Source organism: Crocodylus siamensis, chromosome 1 (assembly GCF_052110815.1).
Source record: "Crocodylus siamensis isolate JL-2025a chromosome 1, ASM5211081v1, whole genome shotgun sequence".
NCBI classification, from domain to species: Eukaryota; Metazoa; Chordata; order Crocodylia; family Crocodylidae; genus Crocodylus; species Crocodylus siamensis.
Window position 1 is genome coordinate 43,928,429 of NC_143395.1, and position 20,672 is coordinate 43,949,100.

General features: G+C 43.9%; 1 protein-coding gene across 1 annotated transcript in view; it reads left to right on the top strand.

Annotated features, from left to right (window-relative positions):
• Positions 1-20,672, top strand: part of LRRC1 (leucine rich repeat containing 1) — a 116,272-nt gene that overhangs the window by 38,095 nt on the left and 57,505 nt on the right. The window contains exons 3-4 of the mRNA XM_090033868.1: positions 14,159-14,237; positions 20,270-20,359. Of these exons, the coding sequence (XP_089889994.1) occupies positions 14,159-14,237; positions 20,270-20,359 (169 nt within the window). The remainder of the gene's footprint in view (positions 1-14,158; positions 14,238-20,269; positions 20,360-20,672) is intronic.

Here is a 20,672-nt window from a genome sequence, read left to right on the forward strand (position 1 = left end):
TGACTGTCTTACAGATGCAACCATCATTATAGAGTTGTTGCTTTTCAAGACTCACTCCCATCCAGCACACACAACCTTTCAGCCCTGGTTCTTAGATGTGTTTTAGTAGTCAGATGCAATGTGTACATCTGGTCAATTTTTCTCTATCCAGAGATCCAGATTACTCTGTTCAGAAACCTGTTGTTCTTGTTCTTGTTTACTAGTTCTCCGGTCTTTCGTCTGCAAATGTCCCCCTTTGGCAATCCACTGTGAACGGCTACACTGAAATATTTCAGTGTAAACAACTATCTTTTGAGATCTGTCATAGAGCCAGTTTAAAATCAGGTAATATATTTTTAAATATATATATAATGAAAACTTTAAAAATCAAAATATGTAGTAAGTCAGTTATCTTGAAATCCTTGTATACCACGTCAAAAGTTTTCTTTTAACAAGATGTGTAATCCTGTTGAAAAAGACAACCCACTTCCCATGAAGCAATGCTGACTGGAATTCACATTTTAGCCTGTAATTAGGTCTTTTTACTATTTGACCCAAGGTCATGTCAGGCAAATGAATCATTCGATTACTTTTTTTGGTTTTTAAATAATACATTGGAGTAACATTTGCAATCCTTCAGTTCTCAGAACTTCTCCCATTTCCTAAGACCTGTTAAATGCTAACATTAATGGCTCAAAAAGCTCCTTAGCTAGTTCTTTTCAGGGCTGTGTTGTAAGGAATCTGTGGCTGTTCACGTGAAATGTTTGATGTTAGCAGATAGTAAACATCCTATTCTGTCAATATCACTATACAAATAGATACATTCTTCAGCTTTGTTCCAAATAAATAGAAATAATAGCCATTTAGCATTTTTGTCCTTCTATGCTGTTCTGCTTCAGATTTGGACTTTAAAGTACAGCAAGGTAGTTAGCCAGGCAGAACACAGGGTAGACCTGTGCCTTGCAGGCAAACTGAATCAAAGATATACACTTGTAACAGCATATGCATCTCTGATTTAGTTAGTCTGTAAGGTGTATATTCACCCTGCCTTCTGCTTGGAAGTAGGCCAGACTACTGTAACCTTCAAAGATTCAAAACCCTGTCCTTCATCCTCTGTTCCAAAGAGGAAGGCAAATTTCCTTATTTGTAAGTGAACAGAAATGGCAGACTGGGACTCAGCTATGAGGAATTTAAATGAGGGAGTAGTCACAAAAGGCTCAGCTCTTTAAAGGTATTTTAGGTGTTGCTGCACTCCAGTGTTGCAAGGCCTGATTTACTATTTCAATGCAAGTTGGGTGCTTTGCCACTTTTGCAAATAAAAATTTGGCTTGGGGTATGTTTATACTTCCTCTGTGCTATGCCCACGTATGCTGCAGTAAAGCATGCCTCATCCACTTGGTACACATGTGCACGAGCAAATGAGGCAATGTAGCCATTCACCTTAGACCAATTCTGAGCATGGGACAATAAGTATAGAGTCCAAGTGCTGCTCTTGGGGACATATACTCAGCCCGGCTCTAGGGCAGCTACATTACCTCATTTTTTGAAGATGTCACATGGTGAGTGCGGGCAAGTGTACATGACATGCTTCCTGATGGCTTGCTTGCATGAAACAAAGGTGATAAAAGCATGTCCTTAAGTGACAAAAGGGTCTGATCATCACAATTTTTAGCAGATGTCATGGGTACAACTTTGATGGTGGGGTCAGTGTTCAGAAACTGAGGGTGTACAATACCCTCAGTCTAGAAGCCAAAGTCAAGGGTCACAATCCTGGGTGTCAGTCCAAGTCTGCTGTATCGCACTGAGGGTCAAGTGGGTCTTTGTACAATGCCAAGCCAGAGGTCAGGTGCCAGGGAATCCAATACTCAAAAAAGCATAAGCAGGAGCAAGGTCCTAGGGTCCATGGTAGGAGCAAGGCTGGAGACGGGGCACGAGGGTCCAAGCAGAAGCAAGATAGGGACAAGGCAATGAGTCCGGAACTCCAAGACGGGAGCAGGAGCACAGGAGTCAGGCAAGGAGATCCACAACAGGGATACTGGGAACTTTTTTGGAGGGAGCAGGCACTGTAGGAAGTGAGAGGGTTTTATAGCCTTACCACCAAGGACTTGCGGCCCCGATTGGTCCACCCAGGTCATCTGGTCCCCTGTTAGGAACCTCATGGGAAGGCCAAGGCTGAGCTAGAGCAGATGCATGGCAAGTTTCCTGGTAGTGCTACAGCCTGCAGGTGCCATGGATTAAGGTTGGAGCCCTAGGGGCCCTCACAGTGGAACACCTATAACTATCTTTCAAAGTCTAGCAGAGGTGTCAAAAACTTCATTTAGCGAGGCCAGGCATGCTCTCAACATTTTCTCCCTGTGGGCCAGATGAGTGTTGTTGGGCCAGTCCATGGACCAGATAGGAGCCCCGAATTAGGTACCATCCCCTCCTGCTAGGATTGGGCCCTGGGGGCCCAGCACTGCTACCTCCTGTTTCTGTGCTGGGATCAGGCCTCAGGGGTACTACTTCTCCTAGCACCGCACACTGAGATTGGGCCCTGAGGCCTGATGCTATCTTTGCCTGGCCCTGCATGCTAGGAGTGGGTACCTGATGCACTAAACAGGGCCCAGAGCACCCCATTAGTCTGGAAATTTGGCAGTGAGGGGTGGTGCCACCACTCCCCTGCTGCCAAATTTCTGGACCTGAGGGCAGCCCTAGGGGGTGAATGACACTTTGCTTCAGGTTGGGTGTTGTCCATAGGCCAGGGTTGGAGCACCTTCTGGAGCTCTCCAGAAGGGATAAGATAAATCTTGCTGCCACTTATGTCAAATAAGCTAAACAAAATATTGTGCTAGATGGATGAGAGCAGTGCCTTTCAAATTATTTTCTTCTCTGTCCTTCTTCCATCCCCCTTCACAGAGAAAGATGATGGATTGGGTCAGTTTCTAATCAGGAATAAATTAATTCAGTTCAGTGGGTAAGTGCATTTGTATGCTGAAGTAATGTGGCCCTTAGGCTGGAAATCTGTGATAACCCAAAATAGGAGTCTCTCATATAACTGTCTGGAATGCAACAGCCAGACCTTCACCAACAACTTCCACCTGCAAAACAAGTTAGGTATTAAAAATTATTGTGGAATATTTCACAGACTCTCAAAATGCAGCTGCTGGGTAGGCAAATGAAGTCATTAATTTGTCACTAAGTGCTTTGGAGACGTGAAGTACAAGCTCTACATAATACATTTCATTCTGTTTACAGCTGAGAATCTTAATTTTGATTAGCTTCCAGAATAAGTTTGCTTTCACTCTAAGTTAAATAGATACTTGGCAAAATTAAAGGAGCTTAGTGATAAAATGTTCACGAGAAAAAAACTGAATAGTGCTAAACCAAACGTGAAAACTACGTGGAGGTTTTCTGAAGCAAGCGGTCCTTGAATTGGACAAGACAGATAATTCCTCCGGGTTTCAAACCTTTCACATAAATCATTTGTATGTTAAGTAGGGCAGGCTTCCTAGGTTATTGGCTACAAGCACAATTCCTAGTTAAACTAGGACAATAAATATCCAAAGAGCAACCTTGCCTGGAAAAGGTATATCCTCTTAACATGCATGACTGCCAAGCTTTATTTTTATCCACTTGTGCTAGCATAACTTTCACTAGCTGTCAGCGCAGTTGCATTGTCATACGTCATAGAGCTTAGGCTTGCTTTATAGTCTTATTATTTAGCAGTGCTTGCACAAGCCTGTATACCAGAACATCTGGGACAGCATGTGTAAATGTAGATCATCAATGTGCAGTATTAGAAAAATCCTGGATGTTTGTCAGATTTGTGTGTGTTTTCTAGCAGTAGAGAGGAAACTCTCCTACTTGACTGCCTTTTAGTATTGGCCCAGATATACTACTTAGAGTCCACAATGAAACCAGGTAGTAAATGATAATGAAAGAAGCTGCACAATCCATTGAAATCCAAGAGTTACAGGAGGACTTCTTTATTTATAACAGTGGGTATGTCATTGTTTTCATTCTTCCCTCTACTAAAATAACACTCCAGGATAATTCTTGACATGTAGGATCATAGAATCATGAAGAAGTAGGGCTGGAAGAGACCTCCATAGGTCATCTACTCCAGGCCCTGGTCTGAGGCAGGGTGAGGTACAACATTTCATCTTGGCCTGTATTTCATACCTATTCTTTAACATTTTAAGTAAAAGGAGTGCAAAAATATTGAAAAGATCTGCTTTAAAATGAACTTGTGGGCTAAATATTGCAGTTCATTTGATCCTTTCCTGAAGTTGTTTTTAATTAAAAAGGCAACCTTAACTCTGATCTTTTACCAACTTTTACTAGTTACTTTTCATGTTATCATAAAATTAGTATATAACTTGTCTCTTCCTTTGCCTTTGCTCCACACAGAAGAGTTGGGAAGAAAGGCACTTTATGAACTGATTTTAAAAAAAAAAAGAAAAAAAAAAGGCCCAAACAAAAAGCATTCCAACCAACCGTCCAACATCCAGAAATGTTCCCCAGACAAATGTCTGGAGAGGAATGGAAAGCAGTGAAGATGAGGCAGGAAGCAAATGTTGTACTGTTTATAGCAAGTAACTGTGCCTTACTGCCATGCAGTTTGGGAGCTCTAGCTGGCATTGTGTCTGAGAGAGTGATTCTAAGTGCTTATCTGTGGTCTCCACACTTGTCTTGTACTCTATTTAGATTTGGTCTCTGGATGCCATTGACATGGAAGGTGCTAATAAAATAAAACTGTGTCAGTGAAAAGCCATCATTAGTCCTTGTGCCATGATTTTTCTTTTGTTTGGCTTCTTATTTAATTTCTGGTGGGGGGAAGTAGGTGGAGGAGATGAGGCTTGCATCTACTTTGTGCATTGGCACAATACAGAAAGGGTTAGTATCCCTTGTGCGTCATTTATTTTCTTGTTAAGTTGGTTAGGATGCCCTCTGATGGGGAAAAGCTTGCACATAAAATAAGGTCACTGCCTTTGCAATCTCTGCTTTAATGTAATGCCTCAATTCATTCTGAAGCGACACAGGCAGCTGAATGCATCTGCTTAGTATAGTAAGGGTACAGAAGAATGTCTGACTTATTCAAGCTCACCCTTTAACAGGGTAATTCATTCTGAAGCAACATGGGCAGCTGGATGCTTCTGCTTAGTACTGAAAAGGTATCAGAAGAATATATTACTTGTACAAACTCACTTTTTAAGCAGGGTCCATAATAGTTATATCTAACACAACTAGATAAATCTCCTAAATGAAATAGTATTTTTATCCATTTTTCTAGCCCAAGTATCTCAGTTCTGATAGCGAGTGATGACTCCCTGTTGTTCAGCAGTTTTACCACATAGAATTAATGTGGTAAGAATTTTTAGACCTTCCTACTTTTGAAAATCAGGCCATTTTGTTAAGGTTTCTAAATAGAGAAAACTTAAGCTCCTAAATTTCTGCAATGTATTAATGCTGTTTGAAAGATGGACACAGTGGATGCCTCCTCACAAAATTATTAGGGATTGTGAACATGTTGGAGGATGCGAGTGCAATTCAGAAAGATCATAACAGATTGGAAAGTTGGGCTAGAGCTAACAGGATGAAGTCAAATGTAGACAAATGCAAGGTGCGTTTGTTTTATGACTCCTCGGAAGTAATAATAAAAAATACAAAATAGGGACACCTGGCTGGGTGGCACTGGCAACTTTATGGAAAAAGACTTGGGAGTCTTGGTACACCACAAACTTAATGCAAGTCTGTGGTGTGATGCAGCTGAACAGCTGCACAAAGGACATATACAGTTTTGGGTTGCATCAATAGACGTTTTTGGTGCAAAATGTGGCAGGTAATGGTGCCTCTCTGCTCAGCGCTGGTTAGGCCTCATCTGGAACACTGCAGTTCTGGGTTCCACATTTAAAAAAGGATAGGGAACAGTTAGAGAGAGTGCAAAAGTGGGCTTGGAGAGCAAGTCACATGAGGAGAGGCTGAAGGAGCTAGGCATGTTTAGCTTGTGGAAAAGGCACTTAAGAGGAGACATGATAGCAGTCTTTTAAATACTTGAAGAGCTACCATAAAGAAGAGGAAAAGCACCTGTTCTGTCTTGCTGCAGAGAGGAAGATGCAGACCAGTGGCTTGAAGTTGCAGCAAAGTAAATTTGGTTTGGATATCCAGAGCAAAACTTCTTCACGTTGAAAATAGTGAGACAGTGGAATAGACTGCTTGGGAAAGTTGTGAGTTGTCCATCACTGGAGGTGTTCAAAAAGAAGCTGGACAGCCAGTGGTTGGGGGATGATCATATTTCCCATGCTTCTGGGCTTTGTCGGGTTTTTTTTCTGCCACCTCTCTCCCTCCTTTTTTCTGCTATAAATGTCAGGGCGTTTTTAAGCCTCCTCAGAGGCATAAACAACGTGTGCCTCTGGCGGCTGGAAGGGCATGGTGGTGGCATGAGTGGTGGGAGAGCAGCGATAGTAAGTGGGGGATCTCCTGCAGACGCCCTGCCAGCAGCACCTTTTTGTAGGGGGTGCACTGCCATGCTTGGGCTGCTTGAACACCCATGTGCATGCACCCTGAGTACACATCGCCCCTGCTCAGAGGCATTGTGTGTTGGCTATAGCTATGGCTGGGTTCCTGGCTAGAGGGCTTGCCCCTCCACTCACCATATTTGGGGTCAGGAAGGAATTTTACCCCATGGTCATATTGGGTATTGACTGTGGGGAGGTTGTTTTCCTTTGTAGTGGGGGAGAGGGTGGGGCGGGGCGGGGCGGGGGAGGAGTGGTGCTCTGCTCTCTCTTGAGCGGATATTGACTTTCTATAGAAGTGGGACATTGGCTGCTGTGGTTCTCCTGCTTTACCTGTGACAGGTTCGGGTGTTAGGTCTATGTTGCGTCAGGGTTGAGGGTAGTCTTATATAGAGTTTCAATTATGGTTTGTATGGGATGGTTTGGAATAGGGCTGATCCTGTATCAGGCAGGGGGTTGCACTAGATGATCCCTGGAGGTCCTTTTTGGCCCTACTTCTCTATGACTATATGACTCCTCCTGGCCAGTAGACCAGATAAATGCTTAGCATGCTGGTGATTCTTGTTAACTATTGGAATAGTACTTGAAGACCTCCTCTGGTGCTGAGGAGCACCTTACTGTTGAATACTACATCTAGAAGTATTCAACAACTTCCATAGCCTTCTCAACCTGGACTCCTTTACCATTTCAGCAGTTTACACTAAACCATGCCAAACAAGCACTGCTAATACAAAGGATCCAAAGAAGCTTGACCTGTTCAAGAGGAAACCGTACTCTTTTGCGTATCTAAGTACAAGTGACAAATAACCAAACCTTCTGACTGAATGTGACTGTGGAATGCAAAATAACATGCTTTCTATCAAAACTCTCACCTAAGAATGGGGTATAGCCAATTGGTAACACAAAAAGTTGGCATGGGTTGTTGTGATGGTTCTGATGCCAAAGCCAAGCCATGGTGCTGCATAACTGTGTATAGTGTCATGGTTTCAAGCATTAGATACCAGCTGTGACTAAAGCTTTTTGAAGGTATGCAGCTATAGTAGACATGCAGATAGTTCTCATTACTCTTTTTATGAGGCTGAGGCCACCTTGCTCTTAGGCATCTACAGCTGAGCTTATGCTGTAGCCCATATTGCCATTACACCCAGATCTGTTGAAGGACTCTTGTCTGATCACACCAAGCAGCCTAACTCTTCATCCTAAGAAACAACCTCAGGTAAAACAATGGTCATGGGGTATTTTCATTGTTGGCAGTGTATCCTGGTCCTATGATGCACTGGCAATTTCATGGGACCCCAAAACCAGTCTTTGGAAACCATCTTACCGCATTTAACCAGGTATGGTCTTTTATGGGTGCATGCACTTTTATTGTTTTGTCACCTACAAGTTATAGAAGAACTGTTGCCAGAATTCAGGGAAAGATTTTACTTCCAGTGGCTTCTTTTTATCCCAGAGAAGAAAGCTAATGCATTGTAAATCTCAGGTTCTAGGTAATAATGCTTGCTTCTATCGTTCTTCAAGCTCAGCAGTTCCTTGTGGATTTTTCCTTTGCAGGATGTGTTCTTACATTACAGGTAACCCCCTGAGGTTCCTTCAACCTTAATTTTTTATGATTCTGTGTTCAGCCCACAGGAAGAACCCAGTGCTTTACAGTGAGACCCAGACACTACCCATGTGACACACTGTGTGTGCCTAACAGCACATTGAAAGAAAGAGAGCTACAATTTATCTTAAAGATGCAACAGATTAGCTAAGGAGTGAAGTCAGTATACATAAGTTAAATCTCCTTTGGGATGCTCAATGGCCTTTTAAGACCAGGGTGTCTTCTAGCGTAATCCTAAATTATGTGCCTTCAAAGTTCAGATCATTAATTGTGGCTGAAGCACTTTTCAACTTGCATTGACTTCTGTTTAATTTTGTATACACGTACAGGCTGGGGCATGACCTCAGCAGCACAGCAGCGGAGAGGGATATTGGAGTCATAGTTGACTGCAAGATGAACATGTGTTGTTAGTGTGATGAAGTGATCGACAAGGCTAACTGCACTTTATCATGCATTAGCAGATGCATGACGAACAGGTCCAAGAAGGTGATGCTTCCCCTCTATGTGGCACTGGTTAGGCTGCAGCTGGAGTACTGCATCCAGTTTTGGGTTTTGCACTTCAAGAGGGATGCCGAGAATCTTGAGAGGGTTCAGAGGAGGGCCACTCGTATGGTCAGAGGTCTGCAGGCAGGGCTGTACAAGGAGAGACTGAGGGACCAAGATCTCTTCAGCCTTTGCAAGAGAAGTCTGACAGGTGATTTTGTGGTTGCCTATAAATTCATCAGGGGAGGGCAGCAGGGAATAGAAGATGCTCTATTTACTAGGGCACCCCATGGAGTAACTAGAAATAATGGCACAAATCGATGGAGGGCAGATTTTAGGTTGGACATTAGAAAGATCTTCCTCAGTAAGAGTTGCCAAAATCTGGAATGGGCTTCCAAGGAAGGTGGTACTCTCCCCTACCCTGGGGGGTCTTCAAGAGGAGACGGGACAAGCACTTAGCTGGGGTTGTGTGACCCCAGAGCTCTTTCCTGCCCAGAGCAGAGAGTCAGACTTGATGACCTACTGAGGTCTCTTCCGACCCTAACAAAATCTTTTGATTTTTCTTGACTTTTACCATAGTGTTCTGGGCTAGGGATAGAAATGAAACACTAAGTGGTATAAGTGACTAAAAACCAGTTCAAATTTGTACCACAATAGAAGTTCAGTGTACATAAACCACTTTCCAAATGGCCAAAATCAGTTTAAGATAAACCTGGTGGATGTAGAATCTGACTTAACTGATAGGGCTGTGTGAAATTTTGACGGGTATTTAGTTTTGAAGCTGTTTTGATGCGTTTTGAGCTCAAAACAGTGAAATTGAAACAACAAAATGAAAGGCTTTGAAACAGCTTCAAAATGAAATGAGGGCACTTGAAACGTTTCGAGGTTGGAAGCCAGGCTTAGCTTTCAGGGAAACAGAAACTAAGGAGAGGGAGGAGAAGAGGAGGGAAGGACTGCTCTGATATCAATGTGTAGCTGGCCAGTGACTGTGATCCTTGCCTGAGGTCTGTTCCAATCCCAGTGCTCTGGGGGAGGGATGGAAAAACAGCTTAAAAAGTATTCTTTGAACTGAGTTTTCTCTGTGCCTTCACACTTACAAGTGACACAAGTTTTGCTCTGAACAGTTTGAGGTGCAGTTTCCCAGAAACCCGTGCACTTATCTTCTTGAAACTTGGCAGGCTTCATGGCCTCAGCAGGGGCTACCATCCCTGATGTGTTCATGTGAATCAGGCAAGAAATGACATAGTTATAGGCATTTTTGTGATTCCCCATTATAGCCTATGGGCGAAACATTGAAATATGTCGAAATAGCAAAACAGTTTTGATGAAATGAAACAGAACAATGCTTTCAAACAGTGAAACAAAACACTGTCCTTTTGAAACAGCGAAACAGAAGTTGAAATGAAACGGTGCTGTTTCCCACAGCCCTATTAACTGATTAAATAGATTAAATTGGTTTGTTGAACTTCTGTCACAGTTCCCCTCCAGATTCAAGTTAACTTCTGGTCCCCCAGCATTCCAGGATGCTTTGCACCTCCCCCACAAACCCTCATAGGGTACGTGGGCTAGCCTTGGCTTGCCTTTTCTACTTCAGTTGATTAGGGAGGTGTGCTCTAGTGCCTCCACTGGCTTCTGGCCTAGGCCACTGCAGGCATGAGGCTGCATTGCTGGAATCAAAAGTGAATGTCTGTTTACTTGCTTATCAGTTTGATCTACATACCTTAGACTAACCTGCAAAGATGGCATCAATTCAACCTTGGGCTTTTTGATTGTCTATAGCTGGGGTGTTAATCATATGGACTGGAAATCCTGGTCTTTCAGGGTAATATCGCAAAACAGTCAATGTGACTAGAGACCATACTAATTCAGGTAGGTCTTGACTGGTCAAGAAAGTTTTGAGTAAAGTCAGACCTTTGGGAAAATATCTGTTTGGTCTCCAATCTGTTCACCAAGCCTTGTGGCAGTGATAGCCAGGGATCCTGGTTTTCCATGATAAAAAAAAATTACAAATTCGCTGATAAAAAACTTGCAAAATATGTGGTTAAAATTAAATGCCCCCCACAGCCCTGCTGGTGTCCCTCATTTTCCCCACAGCCCCTGTCTCCAGACCCTATTGAAGGGGGCCCCAGCTGCCAGGGCTATGGGAGCAGGGACCCAGGTCCATAGCCCGCTGCTCCAGTGGAAGGCAGCGGCTGCTACAGAAGGAGCATGAGCTGGCTCCCCCCTGCTGCTGCCTGCAGCAGCTCGGGCAGGGCCAGCTTGCAGTGGCAGCATGCACTCTGGGGGGGCCAGCGGGACCTGCGCCCCACAGATCTGTGTGGCGGGTGGGAAGTGGAGGTGTGTGCTGAGGGTTTGTATGTAACGTGTGCAACCCGGTGCAGCAGCACACAGGGGGGCTGTGCACAAAAGCTGCCTGCCACTGTGAGCTTCATGCTGCCCTGGCCACGCTTCCTCTGCAGGCAGGGGTTGCAGTGAGGGGCACAAGCCTGCGCAGCCCCTGTGCACACAGAGGAAGCATGGCAGGCAGCTTTCGTGCATGGCGCCATTGTGTCCTGCCATGCCAGTTGTACATGCTGTGCTCTGGAGCTTCTGGGGGAGGGCAGCAGAGCAGGGAGCACAGTGTTTGCAAACCAGGGTTTGCAGCTGGCCAGGCACTCCAGCTGGGGATGTGGGGGTTGCAGTATTCATGCTGGAGTGCCTGGGTGGCTGCAAACCCTGCTCCCACGCCAGAGAGTGCCCAAGCTGGCTGGGGGTTCAGGGAGTGGGGAGGTTTTCAGCCGACCAGGCACTCTGGCCAGGAGGGGGTTTGCAGCCTCCCCACTCCCAGCTGGAGTGCTCAGCCAGCTGCAGCCTCCACTCGTGGCCAGCACTCTGGCCAGGGAGTGCCCGAGCAGGGGAGGCTGCAAACCCCACCCTCTACCTGGTCACCTCCCCGTTCCTGAGCCCCAAGCCAGCTTGGGCACTCCCTGGCTGGAGTGCTGACTGGGAGGGGCGGGGGTTTGCAGCTGGCCAAGCACTCTAGCCAGGAGCAGGAAGGCTGCAAACCCGCTCCTGGCCAGAGTGCCCGGCTGCCTGCAAACTTCCCTGCTCCCTCAGCCCCTAGCCAGCTTCCCCCCACAAGCCCTGCCCCACTACCCCGAAACCCCACTTAAGTCCAACAAGAATAGTGAGCCTGAAGCAGCCTCCAGTAAGTGCAAGTGTGGGGCCCCATCCTTCCCCCTCTCCCTTCCCCTCTGGGCAAGGTTGGGGGTTTCCCTAACCCTTTTGCAAACAGCTCTTATAGGCTGGAACTCAGCCAGCCTGTAGAGCTGTTTGCAAAAGGGGGAAATCCGCGTGTTTCTCTTCTAAATTTTCTTCTGATAAAAATAGGAAATCCATGGTTTTCTTTGTTTTTCCATGGGAAACAGATTATGATGGGGCATAAAGTAGAAGGTAGTTCTGTAGATATAGAGCCCAGGCTGTTTTGCGGGCTTTAGGTCAAAACCAAAAGCTTGCATTTTGCCTGGAAAACTTTTGGAAGGCAGTGCAGACTCTTGAAGATGGTTGCTCTTGGCTGACCTTAGTGATCATGATGGCATAAAGGAGATGGTAGTCTTGTAGGTATTTAGGGCTTTATACATCAAAACCACTACCTTGAAAGTACCTTGAATTATACCTGGAAAGCTATTGGGAGCTAGTGCAGAGTACTGGAGTTGTATGCTCTTAATGCCCTGCCCCTATCAATGCAGACTACCACGTTCCGCATCAGGTGCAACTGACATGATCATAGAGGCCATTCCCACACAGAGTACACTGAAGTAGACTAGACTCAAGATTACAGAATCATGTATGTTGGTAGCCATATCCAAATCTGAAAGAAAGGGTCTCAACCTTGTCACCAGACAGAGTTGGTGAAAAGTACTCCTAGCCACCAATTGGAAATCTAGGTACAGCAGAGGATCCAGAAGCACCCCATGGCTGTGAACCTGAGTGACAAGTGGAGACTGAATCCCTCGGGTCATGTGGATTTCCCACCACTATCACCTAGTGTATGCCCCCATGAATGCTGCTATTCAGAAACACTGATTCCACCTAAAAGAGACACATGAATAACAGGTTTCATCCTGGCTAGATTGTGAAGCAGAGGTCTTCTGGGACAATAAACCATTCTTTTTACCCAGACTGAAGAAATATTTGGAATATCTGTACCTGTTACAAAACCTATTTTAACTTGATAGCAAAATGAGTGCTAGGCAGACAGAAGCTCTGTCTGCCCTTGGTTTATTGAACTAATAGGACTACAGAAGCTGTGTATGCCTATTGCTTTTATAATCAGATACAAGCTACTGTTCCTCTGAGCTACATTCACACTATGAAACGCTATTGATTCAGGTCCATTGAGTAGGTATCAGCTGCTATTCGTAAGCACTTCTAAAACATGGTAAATATAAACCAACAGACATAACTAATTATCTTACTGCTGTTGTGGACATTTTTGTCCAAATCTTTACATTTCATTACCCTTCTTGAAGGGGTTTGGCATCTGATTTAAATGGACTGAATCTAGTCCTGTTCGGATGTAGCAATGACAGCTACTCCTGAGGTACATTTATTAGACAAAATGAAAGATTGAGGTTGCGCCAGTAAACGTTCTGAAACTGCGATTCCCATATAATTTCTCTCAATCAGTATAGATAAAGGGGAAGTTCTTTTTCAAAAAGAAATGTACACTTGAAAGGGGAAAGCATATATGTTAGGTCTTAATTGCTGTTACAATTTGGACATGCCGTTCTCCTGTGTATACCTATATAGTATTGAATATAAATTGTGTTCCTTTTAAAATCAAAGGCTCTGAAGTCTAATTAATCCTTTAGAAGTTTGTCCATGTGATGTTATCATATTTTTGCTGGAGGTTATTGCAAGTACCCAAGGCTCACAGTGTTGGTTGTGTATCAAAATAGCATGGAAGCATGAAACCTTGGTGAGCTTTGTTTTGAGAGTATTTCATTTGACTGGAAATGTGCATAAAGTAGGCAGTTTTTCTAAATCTGTTTTGGGGTATGTCTATCTGAATATCAAGATTTAAATCAGACTTGAAAGCATTTTACTTTTTACTTTACTGTTTGAATCACTGAGTGACTCAATACTACCATATTTTTACATGTTAGGAGATACGATGATGTTCCCATGTGTGCATGCATTTTGTTAGCTTTTTGTTCCACTACCTCTTGTAGCCAAGTTTCTGTTCCAGATTACCAAAAGACCAGTTAAACTTCTTCATCTGGGACTTGCCTAAAGGTAGCTGAATTTTGGCTTCTGCTGAACAGACCCTGAAGAAAAATGTGCCAACTGACAGGCTTTTGTCCCACGACAAGAGTATTCCATCTGCTTTGAGGAGCATGGGAGAGAGGCAGTTACTAAACTGGCTGAATTGGAGTCAGTTTAGAGCTGCCTTTCTAAACATTAATGCCATACATTCAACCTGAAAATACTAGTGACTCTAAAAATATAATATTCGAGATATTCTTTGATTAAGGTGACCAGTTTCAGACTGCTTCAGTAATTTCAGAACTGTCTTCTATAGTACAGTCATTAACACTATTGCTTTTTCTTTCTACAGATATTCCTGAAATTCCAGAAAGCATCTCATTTTGTAAAGCACTACAGGTAGCAGACTTTAGTGGAAATCCACTGACCAGGTAACTTCTGCCTTTTGCTCAATGCTTTCATACTAAATCTACCTCATTTATCTTCAATTCTTAATTGAAGCAAAAAATTATGAAGTTCTTTGCAAGAGTTCTTTGCAGACATGATCAGTTTCTTTTACAGGGCTGTGCTCAGGGTTCAAATTTAAATGTGTATGTTCCACTTTTTGGTACCCCAAAGGTATAGGCTACCTGGAACTAATGAACTTGGTCAGTTCTTAAGAATGCAGATACTTAGAAGCCAGCAACATAAATCAGCAAGGCTACTGTATATCCTACTCTCACCTGTTTCTTTCCATGTATAGGGTTTGTCTGTATGTTGATTTTAGCAATCTAAACCAACTGGTCTGAAACCAGTGTCAATGCATTTATGCAAACTCTAAATGTTTCACTGCTTTTAATTGGGATTAACTCAACCAATGCAAATATTGGCTCTTCTTGCATGCTCTCATGACATGGCATTGGGATAAGCCTCTGACATCTGAGTTGGGGCTAATCCAACATGCCTTTATGCACTACCATGTAGCCAAGCTACACTGGTAGTGGTGGCAGCAGTGCCATTTGCTGCTGCTGCTTCTCTAATATCTACATTCCTTGTGCTTGTTATAACAAAAAGCCAATCCAACACAAAGCAATGGCTTTGCCAGTATCAAGCTACTCCTTCCTGTCCTGGCCTATGAAAGAGTCTGCCCTGTTCCTTCCATGTTCTGCATAGGACCAAACACAGAATAATGTTCATTTCTCTTAAAGTGTCCTTTGGATATTGCTCATTTTAGTCCAAGAATGTCAAACTTGCACTATAGGCAGCACAGGGGGTCAGTCCAGGCTGTCACATACAGCCCACACCTTGGACCCCAGTGCTGCATGCAGCTTTGGGGCCTGCATGCATGCTGTAGGCAACATGTGTTCTGTGCTGGCCCTGGAGGCCACATGCACAGCAGGCTCCAGTGCCAGCCAGTCCAACATACAGCTTGTGGGGCTGGCTGGCCACTTGTGCGGCACGGAGCCTGCACTTCATGCAACATCCTGCTAACCACCCCTGAGCACTGGCTCTGAGTTTAGAGGGGCACCATGTGGCATATGTGCCCTATCCCAACCTCCTATGCCATAGGTAGTGTGCATGGCTGGGCCACCCCACATGCCATGTGCTTGACTAGCTGGCCCAGGGACTTGATGTGCACACTGCCTCTGGTGCCAGCACAAGGTTTGTATTGCCTGCAGTGCTTGGACTGGACCTGGTGTTGCATGTGGCATAGGAGGCTGGGGTACAGGCTGTCTGCTGCACATGTGGTGCTGGATCCAGCCCATGTACTGCATGTAGCTTGCGGCACTGGGGCCAGGTCTGGGGCTGGTCCATCAATCCAGGGGCCAGTTCATATGACTTCCTGGGCTGGGTCCTGCCAATGGGCCATATGTTTGACAGGCCCCTGTTTTAGCTAGTTTGAAAGAACTCCACTTTGTTGTTGTTGCTCTGCTTCAGTTTAATGAGTGTTTGATTTTTAACAATGATGTAAGCATTGCAAAAGTAAGCAGTAGCACAAGAGGGAAGGTGTCTATTGCTAGAAAATTGATGTGTTTTACAGAGAAAACCAGATGGTGAAGGAATTGCTATTTTTATTTTTTCTTTGGATGACTACATATATAACAACAAATAAGACAAAAAGTCTTCAATACCCATTACTAACCGTAGCTGCTCTTAGCTATCAATTGCTTTTTTGACCGAGGAAAAATAATAGAGCAATTCTTTTGTTTCAAAGAACTTGGAAGGATCACAGCAGGTCAGAATGTTTTTGAAATCTCTACTGAGTATTATTTTTTTGAAGTATGTGTATGTGCTTGCATGCTTACCAATGCTAATACTGCACAACATCCTTCGAAGGATCTTGTATCACCTTAGTTGGGAATCACTGCTCTAGAGGTTTGTAAACAGGGAAGGCCAGAACTGAAATGATAGATCCCTTTTAAATATGCTGCTCTTGCATCCATGTACACCAGGGGTATCAAAGATATAAGGGGGAAGATTCTGTGAGTCCATTGCATGCTGGACCTAGTGCTGCTCTAGGTGTCTAGGACTGCACTGCCCATAGTAACCACTCCAGTTAGTTCAGGATCCATGCTGTATGTGGCATCCACCCCAGTCTGGATGGACCAGACACCATATGTGGATCAGCTGGAATGGGCAACATGGGTGCTGGATCTGACATGCGGGGGGGGTGGGCACCCTGTGCTGCCCATCTAGTCCATGGGCCAGTCCTGTGCCACTCCTCTGGCCCATGGGGCCAGATGAGTTTGACACCTGTGATGTAGAGATCACTGTAGAATAACTTAAGTGCATCATGGATGTTTGCTTTCCAGAGGCTTTAATGCAACATAGTTGGATTGTAACATGACCTAAGGCAAGGGTGCTCAACCTGTGGCCCACAGGTCACATTTGTCCTGTGGAACCATGGTATCCAACCTCCAGGGCTCCCCAAAATTTGGGAAATTTGTTAGTGGGGGAGTGGTGGCTACCTTCCCCCACTGCCAAATTCCCAAACTCCAAGCCTCACAGTGGGTCAGAGCCAGGCCAAGCCCCCTCCCTTCTGTGGGACCAGGTTGGGACTACGTCAAGCACCCTGCCATTTATGGGGTTGAGTTAGGGCCACACTACCCCCTTTCGTGGGGCCAGGTTGGGGCTGGGCCATATCCTCTCTCTCCTTTCCAGGCAGGACCAGATCGGGGCTGCAAGAAGTCCCCTTCCCCTGTCACAGTCAGGTTGGGGCCAGGCTGCTCCCCACTCCCCTCTGCCCAGCTGATTGGGGCCCTGCTGTACCTGCTCTGGGCCTGGGATTGGGACTACTAGGGAGATCCGGCTCATGCATGGACAGGGGCATTGCCCATCCAGCCCCCTGGGCTAAAAGGTTGAGCACCACTGGATTAGGCAATAACATCCTCTTTCACAACCGAATAACATTGGGCTAACTATACAAGCAGTTAATGCAGCATTAGAACATGAACACCACAAGCGTGTGCTAGCTTATTACATTTCTTCAGGTTGATGTTGTATGTGTTCATATTATTCTAGCAAAGGGTTGGTTTTCTATTGTCTTTTCTGTTGATGTAATAGTGGTTATAACGGGTGAATCCTTTCTGGGTTGAATCCATCTGTTTCTTAAGCGCGAAAATAAATCACAAAGGTATGGAAAATGACAACATCACTCTGCCTTAGTTGCCAGTCTGTACAGTAGAGAAAGGGATTGTTTTTGTGTTAAAGCTGGGAACATAGGGAGATACGAAATGCCGTACTTCTCATTCAGTGTCCGTCACCCCTGCAGTGAGTTGCCTTCGCTGTCAAACTTTTTGATGAACTTTCAGTTTTCAAAGTGAGTAAGTTTTATGTACATGAAAAATAGACTTATTCCAGGCTGGGATTTCTGACAAACTTTGAGAAAAATGTAAATTCGATAGCATAAGTAACCCTGGATCTTAACCCAGACCTTCAATTAAAAACCATAATGTTTTCAAATGATAGTTTATTATTTTAAGTTTCCAGTCATGTGTTAAAGCCTATGAAGAGCGTTCTTCGCATGCCCTGAAGAACAAATATGAGCTTCAGAGTCAGTGACACGTTGAATCTTTGTCATGATCTCCATTATTTGAGGTGCATTAAATGCAGCATGTCATTATATAAAAATCAGAAAGTGACATGCAAGATTTCTTAGTGATACAGTAACATTTAAGAACTAAGAGTGAATATAATCACCTAAAGAGTGAGACTCTCCTTTGCAAAGGGACCCAATGGGATTGAATGCTGCTGAGCTATGAAGCAGTGAGTGCTTAGATAACCTGAATTTGCTTTGCTGTCAAGGTAGAAACTGAGGTAGCTTTCCTCACCTTTGTGCTGCCATAAAACTTTATGATTGCAACACAGGTGGTTGGTCTAATAAAAGATATCACATTTACCCAAAGAACCTTGTCTTCCTATGACCTTAGACCAACATGGCTACAACCAACAACCCCAATAGATATCGGTGTAACTTGGTGTGGGGGGGGGGGTGTTGATAAGGGCAATTGCCTCAGGTGTTGCCTTTGGGAGTGGAGCAGGCAAAAAAATGTGGCTGCTTCTGGCAGCCATATGTTCGTGATTGTGGTGACAACTAGAAGTCATGCTTCCACTTTGACCTGGTTGTCAGCTGTGTTCCTAGACTGCTGGTAGTACAGGTTGTGCTGATTTTTTGGTGGAGCACATCTTCTTTACTTTGTGGCAGGAGAGTGCAGCTAGCTAGGACCTGGCATTTTGTATAGGTACTGCAGAGGCTTTAGGGGCTGATCCTTCACACCCTGGGATTTCCCATGCATGTAGATGCTCCAGGGGCTGAAGGGATCCTATCTGGCTGGCTTTCTCTGCTTACAGAGACACATCCCTGGGATTTCCCATGTGTATATATAAGGAGGGAAAGCCCAGGGTTCCCTGCTTAAGCAGAGAATGCTTGGCTTGACACACCCAAGAAATCCTGGGGGATGCATCTCTGTAAGTGGGAAACTCTGGGCTTTCCCTGCTAAAGATGTGCCCAGAAAATCCTGTGGGCGTGTCTCTTAACTGGGGAAGATCGGCTCACACACCAGGGGCTTGAGGGGCACAACCCTGTATAGGAATTCCTTGGGTGCACAAGATTGAGCTTCTCAAGCCCCAGGAGAACACAGTCCCTGTTGTCCTGCAGTGTGAATGAATGGGACAGTGAGCGACGTGCTTTTCCCAATGAAGTGGATCTGCTATGCCAAGATATATCGTGGTATAGCTGATCCACCTCATTTTGTGACTTCTGTTTCTAGCTTAAGACTTAAGAAGCAGTTCCAGGGTATGCATCAAAAGCTGGATCTTTTTTCAGTGAGTAGATCTATATAGTGTCTTGCACTGTGCTGCATTTCATGCTGGATTTTGTGATCACAGCCTTAATAGGAGTCTCCCTGAATTCAGTAGAGTTATTGGTGTAACGCAAGATGGAGAATGAAGGCCTAAATCTTTTTGCCATAGTAGAACAGGTAATCACTTAAATGAGAAGGAAAATTTCCATTAATAGGTGTGTAGTTATAGATGAGCGTGTACTAGATAGTTTTTGAGAAACTATGAAAGTCATGGTAGAGTGTCATGTGTTAACCAGTTCCTTTTTTTAAGCAAGGAACTGTATGCTACCAAATGTAACAGGTTTGTTTTTAAAATAATGAAAAAATAGTTAACACAAACTGGACATTAAAATAACATGACTGAGCTGAACAACTTGTGAGCAACTTCTTTAAAGAATTTTAGTGTGTATGTAGTAAATATCGTGAAATAATCTATCTGGGTTATTTTTATAGATGCTACTAGAGTATTTTTAATCAATATCTGCTTAAATATTTTTCACTTATACTGGCTTTTTTACATTTATAAAATGGGAGAGAAAACATGCTTATCATTTTGGAGGTTTTGTTAATCTTCCACAGGAGGGCACCCTTTTTCTATACTGTGACCCTCCCATGTAGGCAGGACCCCCTTGGATTTAGCAATATAGGAGACAGTAGGAGGCTTATTCCAGTTCCAACAGATTGAGAATTTATGCTCAAAGTGTCCTTAACAATTAGCTATAAACAACAACAAAAAAAGATTTTACTTCACATGAGCATATGGTTCTCCAATCTCCTTTACACCTTCCCTAACTATATCTGCTGTTATATCTAGAAAACTATTAAATCTTTTATGTTTCTTTTTTTTTAAATTTATATGAGCAAATATACTCACTCCCTTTATTTGTTCACATATGTTTATTCATGTATTCTTCACCTTGATACATAGAACAAAATTAACCTTATCTAGCTTACTTCTGGCATTTCTTTTTTATTTCCTGTGCTAGTCTTCTTTTAGTATTCCTTGGTTTTATTTATGTATCTCTTTAAATAAAATGGTCACCTCCATTCTCTTTTTCACAAGAATAGAAAACCTCACTGAGTTAATAAGAATAGTTGCTATACTAGAAGTCTTTGATGTATTTGAATTAATATCTCCACAGATTGCCTGAAAGCTTTCCTGAATTACAGAACCTAACGTGTCTTTCTGTAAACGACATCTCTCTGCAGGCACTACCTGAAAACATTGGGAAGTAAGTGGGTTTTTTCCTCTTCCTTTTTAAGAAATGCTATTTCATATATTTTTGCTGACATACATGTTTTCAGTTTGCCTGGTACATAAAGGTTATGTTTTTATACACAGATTAGTAGTTGGGTCAGAATATTAAAAATGTTAGTCTGTGTGAATATTGTGTCAGTGTGTGGAGTTGCTCTGCGGCCACATTTGGCACATTGAGGTCAGGCTACCTGCAGGGATGGGCTGGCATGCAGCTGCATCTGGTGTGAGGTCCTGCTGGTGCACAGGGTAAGGCCATTTTGCAGGGTCAGGCTGGTGTGTTGGGTCGG